At 27.7% G+C, this 9,092-nt stretch overlaps 1 protein-coding gene across 1 annotated transcript; it reads right to left on the reverse strand.

The window, feature by feature from the left end:
* Positions 1-597: 597 nt before the first annotated feature.
* On the reverse strand, positions 598-7,348 carry LOC117179807 (phosphatidylglycerophosphatase and protein-tyrosine phosphatase 1). The gene is made up of 4 exons (XM_033371928.1): positions 6,895-7,348; positions 3,813-3,893; positions 3,490-3,726; positions 598-844 (listed from the first exon to the last, which is right to left on the reverse strand). Exons 1-4 carry the CDS (start codon positions 7,030-7,032, stop codon positions 695-697), a joined length of 606 nt encoding a protein of 201 aa, XP_033227819.1. The 5' UTR covers positions 7,033-7,348; the 3' UTR covers positions 598-694.
* Positions 7,349-9,092: the final 1,744 nt, after the last annotated feature.

Genomic DNA, 9,092 nt, shown 5'->3' on the forward strand with positions numbered 1-9,092 from the left:
TTACTCTTACACGATGCTTAGAACTATGAAAATTTTTTATTGAAAAACTATGCGCCATTCGGAAAATTTGTCAAGAATAAAAAGTTCTTGTAATCAGCCGAGAAAAACGCCTGAATTTTTCCGGAGCGTTTTGAGCAAAATTTTGAATTTTGAAAAAACTGTATATGCAAAATCCAAAATTTTGCTCAAAACGCTTCGAAAAAATGCAGGCGTATTCCTTGGCTGATTATAAGAACTTTTTATTCTTGATGATTCTTCCGAAAAGCGCATCGTTTATTGTAAAAAAATTCATGAATGTTTTCACAAAAATTTTGCCATAAGACGCCATCTTGAAAATACTAAAACGAAAAATCGATCTTTGAACCATGGATTCTCAAAGTTTAGACATTTATTCCACCCGTTAGTGAGATTCCAGGTTAATTACAGACTCGAAAAGCTTTGGAAAATGGTTCACAAAAAAAAATAGGCACGAAAAATCACGTTCTTTTTTGTTTAAACTGCATTTTGGGATAATAAGAAAATTTTTTGAGGAATTTCATTGGCACCGTCGGAAAGAGGAGATCTTATGCAATGAAAATATATGTGTCTCAATTTTTTCTAGTGTCGAATAGTCTTAGTTATTGGCCGTTGAAAAGCAGTGTACCGGTAGTGGCGTTTTGGCCGCTTAAGGGTTAAAAATTAGGCAGTTTTCTTATTAGATATTCAAAGGTATTTTTGTGCTTTCTTTCACTACATTTTTTTCGTAAAAAGTTTTTAAGGCTACCCACTGGGCTGTGTGGATTAGAATGTGTTGTCTTTTACTTCTCATGTAGTCCACTGCTGCTTCCGGTGTCCAGCCGTGTTTCTGAAAAATTATAACAATATTTCTTATTATAATCCATTCCGTGAAAAGAAATTATTGACATGTTTCAATCACAATTCACAGCGGTTCAGTAGTTAAATTTTAGGTAAAAGGGGACCTTTTCCAAAAAAGGGGATTCGTTTATTATTAAAAACTAGTTTCAAGTAATTATTTGTGTAAAAACATTTCTTTTCAACTTTTTTGTTAAACTCTTGTTAAAAATTCATCTCTTTGTATAAAAAATGACTGAAATTTTGTTCTTTTCGGATGAAAAATAATTTTTTAAACTGAAAATGTAACTATTCCAGTTGAATATTGAATCATTTCAGTTGATAATTCTTCTCTTTAGTTGTACATCAATTTTTTTAAGTGAATACTTAACCATTCAATTTTTGGTTGAAAAGTTATTTTTACTTCAAAATTCGTTTTCTTTGGGAAAAATGAACCTTCTTGAATTAAAATTCCTCCTTTGGTTTAAAATATAACTATTCCATTTAAGGATTTATCATTTTAGTTGAAAATTTATCAGTTTGGTTAAAGATTATTTTTTTAACTGAAAATCTAATAATTCTATTTTTTTTTTTGTTAAAAATTGATTTCTTTTTGTTACAAAATTCAACTATTTTATTAAAAATTGTTGTTAGTAAAAATTCAACTATTTTATTAAAAATGGTTGTTAGTAAAAACTCATGTATTTTGTTGAAAAGTCAACTTTTTCGTGAGTAAATGAATCTTGTTTGAAAATTCATCTTTTGGGTTAAAAATTAAACTATTCCAGTTCTATATTTACCATTTTCTTTATAAAATTCATCTCTACCAGTTAAAAATTTATAATTTTAGTGCAAAATTCTTCACTTTAGTTGAAAACTTTTTGCTTTTTTTGGAAAAAAATTAATCTTCTTGGTTGAATCTTTATAATTTTAGTTGAAAATGTATCAGTTTGGTTAAAGATTATTTTTTAAACTTAAAATTTAATAATTCTATATTTTTGTTAAAAATTGATTGTTGCTAGTGAAAAATTCATGTATTTGGTTGAAAAATCATATTTTTTAGTTGAAAATTTATGCAATTTGTTTAAAAAGTCGCCTTGGTTTAAAATTTTAATCTTCTTGTTTGAAAATTCATCTATTCCAGTTGAAGATTCATCATTTTAGTTGAAAATTCAACACTTTGGTTGAAAATTGGTTGTTTTTTTTAATTGGAAATGAAACTATTCCAATTGGATATTCCATTATTTCAGTTGAAAATTCATCTCTTGATATAAGTTAAACTATTTTGTTACAAATTAATCTTTTGGGTTTCAAATTCATCTCTTCCAGTTGAAGATTCATAATTTTAGTTGAAAATTCATCACATTATAATGAAAAAGAATTTTTTTAAATGAAAATGTAACTGTTCCATTTCTCTTTGAGGATTGATATTTTTTAGTTCAAAATCTAACTGTTTGATTGAAATTTTCTCTTTTTCAGTTGAAAATTCAACTATTTAATTAAAAATTCATGCATTTAATAAAACATCGTTCTTCTAGGTAGAAAATTCAAGCAATTGTTTAAAAATAAATCTATTCTGTCGAAAATGCAATATTTTACTTGAAATACTAGGAATTTGAAGTGTTGCATTTTTAATTTAATATTAGTACCTGCATTGATTTTCTTTATACGAATTTATTCTTATATTTTCGTGAAAAATTTCTTTTTTCAGTTATTTTCTGCCTATTTACCTAGTTTAGGAAATATTTTAATTTGTCGGATTGTCGATATAATCACAAAAAATTCCCAGTCATATTAAAAATATAACGATTACATTTTTTATAAACTAAATACTTCTTAAATTAAGAGTTGAATTATTTTTATTTTTATTAGTTGAAAAATCTTTAAAAAGCTTTAAAATTTTATTTAAAAATCTTGAAACGTATAAATGTGTTCGACATTTAATCAAATTTTTTATTATTCTTCAAATGTTTTAGAACTTCTAGGTATCTTTTTAAATGATTCGAATTCTTCCTAAATTTGTTCTAATTCTGCAAAATTAAAAATATTTCCTTGACATCTTCCAGATTCAGTTTTGACAATCTTGGAAATCTTTTTAAATGTCTTTAAATATTCTCTCAAAATTAATTTTTCAAAATAAAGTTATTTTCAATTTTCCTGGGAATCTTAAGAAAATATTTGTATTCTTTTGAAACCTTTCACAATTCTTGAAAAGCTTTTATATTTTTTGTTCGAAATCTGCAAAAATATATATTTTTCTTTATATCTGACCGTGGGATATTTTCACTCAAATTTCTCAACTTAATTTTATTTCTAGGAATTATAGGTATTCAATATTCTAAATATTAGGCAATTTCTATTTTTCTTAATTAAAAAATTTAAGATTAAACAATATGATATAATTGAAAATATAAAAATTTAACTGATTATTTAAAAAATTGTTGAAATCAAAAACCGATTTTGCCTGGTTTCATATGCCTTCCAAAGCTTTCTGTTTTTAATGTCTTGAATTTATGTTCATGATTCCTAAAAAATGAATCAAAACCTTGAAAAAAAGGGGGAAAAATAATAAATTTTAAGTGTTTTGGTTAGGAAATTTGTGAAATTTAAAGGGCAAAAATGAGGAAAAGTGGATTAGATAAAAAAGTTGAAACCAACCATCATAAGATAACAGCCAACTAATGTCGCACTGCGCGTCCTTCCAGCTTTACAGTGAACATAAACCGATTCTCGTGGTTTTGAAGTGTCGATATTTCCATCGCTTGAAGCTTTGTTTTCACTTTTTCGGAATTGTTTGATAAAATCTACTCCTAGCTGTAACATTTCTTGGCAGGGTGCTTCGAAAATATCTACCGTTGGAAGTTGTAAGAACTGCACACCGTGTTTCTTCCATTCCTAAATCAGTTTCATAATTTATCATTAAAAATTAAATTATTTAATTTAGAAGACAATTTTTAAGTGAAATTAGTATAAAGAAATACCTCGCCATTATTAGAAAACAATTTCAACTCATAATCCTCGTTCATAGAGATGACGGCTTTCACATTTTCTTCCGTTATCAGCTGGAATAGAAACATTAAATGTGTTTAAGAGTCAAATATGAGTATTTGCTGAAGACAGTTTAAAAAAAAAGTATTGCTGCCAACAGGGTTGCCGCAAATGTTAAGTATGTTAAGCTGACGTAACCACATCTTCGAATCGAGTTAAAACCTATCTCATAATTAAGGGCTCATTTAATGTCCTATTGTCAAATGTAATGCTTCACTGTTTAAAAAAAACAGGGGTTAAGCTGGCGGAACCTAACGTGAAATAAATGTTAAATCGAGTTCTCTCCTATCACATAATGAAAGGCTCATTTAATGCTCTCTAAAACCACAAAAAATTATTTTCCAAAAGCCACCCCTAATACTGAAAAACCACCCTTAATATAAATTATGCACAAATTGTAAATCTGGCCATACTATAATTAAGGGCTCATTTAATGCTCATTTAATGTCGCAATGCCAAATTTAATGCTTCACTATTTAAAAAAAAAACGGGGATTACGCTAGCTTAATGTTAAGCTGACGGAACCCCCGGTTTAAAAAAATAGTGGAGCATTAAATTTGGCAATGGGACATTAAATGAGCCCTTAATCGTATTATGGTAAGATTTACAATTTGTGCATAATTTATATTGATGGTGATTTTTCAGTATTAGGGGTGGCTTTTGGAAAATATTTTTTTGTAGTTTTGAAGAGCATTAAATGACCCCTTAATTATTTGATAGGACAGAACTCGATTCAACGTTTATTTCACATGGGGTTCCGTCAGCTTAACATCAAGCTGGCGTAACACCCGGTTTAAAAAAAATAGTGGAGCATTAAATATGGCAATGGGGCACTAAATAAGCATTAAATAAGCCTTTAATTATGCAATATGACAGAACTCGATTCAACGTTTATTTCCAATAGGGTTCCGTCAGCTTAACGTTAAGCTATCGTAACACCCGGTTTAAAAAAAATAGTGGAGCATTACATTTTGCAGTGGGGCATTAAACGAGCAAAATAATTGGACGTAAGTTATCAGAATTTCAGGTAAATTAAAAAAAATTCAAAATGATTTAATTTATAACTATTGAGGGTTAATTTCAAAATGAATTCACATAAATTGCAAATAATATTTGAAAATCTTTGAACCCTACAAAATCCCTCTATTTTCATGAATAAATTCTTTAAAATCCATTAAAACATTATAAAATCCCGTGAAATTGTATAAAATATTATATTTCCCGAACTCCTGGAAAATGTATTAAAATACTTTGTTTTTAAAATCATGGAAATTCTCAGAAATCTTATAAAATCAATTGAAATCTCAAAATATTTTCAAACCTTAAAAGTCCTGTAAAATCGTTCCATATGTTGAGAAATTCTATGAAACTCTTTACAATCACATAGAAACTTTTTTTAATCCCTTGAATTTGTTAATATCTCTTGAAAATGGGTTAGAATATTTAACACTATCCTAAATTATTTCAAAACCCTTTAAAATTCCTTTACATTGTTTTAATCAGTTAAAAATTCCTTGAAACTTTTTAAAGCAATTGAAAATTCTTTGGTTACTTTTAAAATACCCTAAAATGTTTCAAATCCTTTGCATTTTTTTATCCCTGGTTATTTTTTAAAGTTCTTTTAATCAGTTTGAATTTAAAAAAAACTAAAATCTTGAAAATCTTTTTGAAACACTTCAAATTATTAAAATATATTTAAAATACTATGAGATATTTCAAATAATTTAAAATTGTTAATAATCAATTGCATCAATTTTTGTAAGCTCTTGAAAATTGTTTGAAATAAAAAAAAAATTTTAATCCTTCGAAATCTCTTGAAAAATCCTTGGAATTTTTAAAAATACCCTAAAATCTTTAAATTACTTTAGAATCACTTCAGATTATTAAAATAAATTTAAAATACCCGATGGATGTTTAAAATTCGTGGAATCTTTTAAAATCCCTTCACATTTTTTTAAATTCTTGAATATTCTTTGGAGTTTTTAAAAATACCCTAAAATCTTTTAAATTCTTTAAAATTTCTTCAAATTACTGAAATCAATTGAAAATCCCTTGTAATCTTTAAAAATATCCTAAAATCTTTCAAATTACTTCAAAACATTTGAAACCATAGGAAATTATTTAATATTTGTGATTAAATTATGTGAAATTCAATACAATATTATAAAATCCCGTTAAATTACATAAAACCTGATATTTCGTGAAATCTTGGAAGAAGTATTAAAATATCGTGAGAGCTTTGAAAATACATTAAATCGTTGAAATCTTCAGAAATATGATAAGATTCCTTGGAATCTTTAAAACATTCTAAAACTTTATCATGGCGGCGATTCGGCGGACGATTTCAAATTCCCGGTTTTTCCCATTCAAGTTTTTTTATTCTAAACCTATTTTAACACAAAAGAGCAAAAAACTGCAAAATAAATGAATTTTCAAATAAAATTATGCTTTTAAACGCAAGTAGTTGAACTATCGAGACAAATGGTAAATTCCCAACGAAAAATGTAAAAAATGTACATTATAATTCAGAAATATTTCCACTTCAAAATACATCTTCTACTCAAGAAACTACTTGAGGTACTTTAAATACTTTTTTTTTCTAAAACTTGGAAGAAGAAACTTTTAAATTGTGACGAATTTCGACAAAATTTTCTAAATGATGTAAACTTAAAGTTTGCTAATATCAGCAGTAAATTTCCGTTTTTTAAAATTAAATTCCCAGTTTCCTGGTTAATTCGCCACCCTGCTTATTATGTTTGCTAATTAGGTTCCTAAAATTTGTCAATGAAATTAATACAATTGTTCAAATTTGTATATATTTTCACTTAAATTATATACAAAATATAAGGTCCTTTCCCTTTCTAAATTTGATTCATTGAAACTAGATACAAAATTTGAAAAATCGTCCTCCAAACAAACAAAACAATATTGAAAGTTAAGGTCATGATAACGATGATTACAATTAAATAATAAAATTTTTTTAAATTAATTAATCATTTTACAATTAGCCCTAACCTCTTTTGTCATCCCTCGAAAAGGCAAAGCACCCAATATAACGGTTTCGTCGATCCGGTCAAACCATCTCCTCGTGGAAACTTTCTCCATAATCACATTGTAAAAAAGGGACGGGTAAAAAGTCACTCTCGCGAACATGTTGATTTCACTTGCAGACACTTTATAAACAATAACTATCCAGTTGACAGCTTCCCAAAAATCATTTATTTCACAGCTTCCGAGGTCCGTGGATCTCTTTTTCTCAAGCTAACTGAGGTTGAAATACCAGCATCAGGTCACATAACGCGATATCTATTCCTAGCACTGATTTAGATTAAAATTACTTTGAAACCACAGGCTTTGTTGAGAGGTCAAGTCAAAGGTTAAGGTTACGTTGACTGCTATTGACATTTTCTATTTCAAAAAACACGTTTCTAAAGAAGGGAGCGAAAAAAAATGGTCAATCGTAATAAACGCATAACACTGCCAAAGACCCTACACACGCTGCACACTGTATGCACACAACCTGCAAATCTAAATAATGTTTTTGCTTGTGAATTTATTCTATGATTTCCTGAATGATTATGATTATTATTTTTTAATCATTTTTTGGAAACGCATTTCTGATTTTTGAAAGTGTTTATTAAAGATAAAAATATACAAATACTATAAATAAAGTTTTCAAATTTAAATTTCTGTTCCAATCAATGATGCCAATAGACCTTTCAATTAAGAAAACGACATTGCGCAAACGCTAAAGATATATAGCTCTTCTATGTGAGTTTCGGTCAATTTTGACTGAAACTTATGTGGGAATAGTAAACATTGACGAAAAAAAAACTATTTCGAACAATTGGAAGTTAAAAAACTTCCCAAAAAAGAAATGCCTAATAGACCAGGAGAAAATCCACTGAAAAGAAAGAAGGTTGGTGCGCACAAAGGTGCTGTTTTGGAAAGTGCAAAAGTGACAGTCGGTCCAAGTCCTACTTGGAATGTACTTATTATTTTATTATATTTCCAAACCCCTGTTTAATATATCGAAAGGGTGACATTCCCGACGGTTCACTTAAAAGCATATTAAAAATTGCGCGAAATGCAGTAAAAGTGATATGTGGGTGAGGTTATGTGCGCGCAGAGACGAGTATTTTTCAAGCATGAAGGATGTCAATCAAGGACACTCACATTTGCCCATCGCATTATATTAATTTTAACTTATTTTCTTTACAAATAGTTTATGAAGGTTTAATTAGATGTTTAAAGTTCTTTCAATACTAACGTTCTCTCATTGAAACAGTTCAATATTGAAAATTAAAATCTGCACGTACCTTCTTTAATTTCGAGCATGAGATTAAACTCGTCTTTCGAAAGGAAGTATTTTTCGATTATTTATACTCGAACTGCAGTTTATTGAAAAAAAGTCATGACATTATTTACATCTATTTACAGTTGTTCAACTCAACACGTTTTTTTATCAAAAATGTTCAAATTCAAACCCTGTGGATTATTCATTCTTTCAAGTCTTCCAAACCTGCATTTCAAAATTCTTTACATTGCAAATTCACGCATTAAAATAAATTATTACATAATATTATATAATAATAATAAACATTTCTAAAAATTCTTAATTGAGCTTATTGTAAATTATCGTGTGATACGACATTCGTAATATTTTAAGTGAATAGATGTATTTTTGTTTCCTCAAAATTTGTAAAATTCGCAGTCAAAAAATTAATTTACTGAGATATTTCTCGTCTGTTACAAAAAATTCCTACCTTCCACATCAAGTGGTCACCCTGATTAAAAAAGTACTACATAAAAACATGAATAACAAAATATTTTCACTTCTTTCAGTTTCACGTATTTATAATAAACATTTTTTCACCATTTTCTTTTCATATATCTTTTATTGTACGGATTTTCAGAGAAAAATGTTCAAACTAAAAAAATCGCATTCGCATTTATTTCAGTAATTTGAAAGCTAGGTGAATTTCAAAACTGACAACCCACTTATAATCAATCAGTATTTTATCTGCTGTATCTTCAATTGTTTTGTATATTTGTTAACCCACTTATAATGATAGATATGAATTCATTTTCAACTGCATTTCTTTAAAAATGCTTTATCAACCTTTTTTTATATTTTGTAATTATTAAAATTATTTCACTTATGCAAAACACTATTTTTTCACTGTTGAAACCTTACACTATACGCAATGTAA

Source organism: Belonocnema kinseyi, chromosome 9 (genome assembly GCF_010883055.1).
Source record: "Belonocnema kinseyi isolate 2016_QV_RU_SX_M_011 chromosome 9, B_treatae_v1, whole genome shotgun sequence".
NCBI classification, from domain to species: domain Eukaryota; kingdom Metazoa; phylum Arthropoda; class Insecta; order Hymenoptera; family Cynipidae; genus Belonocnema; species Belonocnema kinseyi.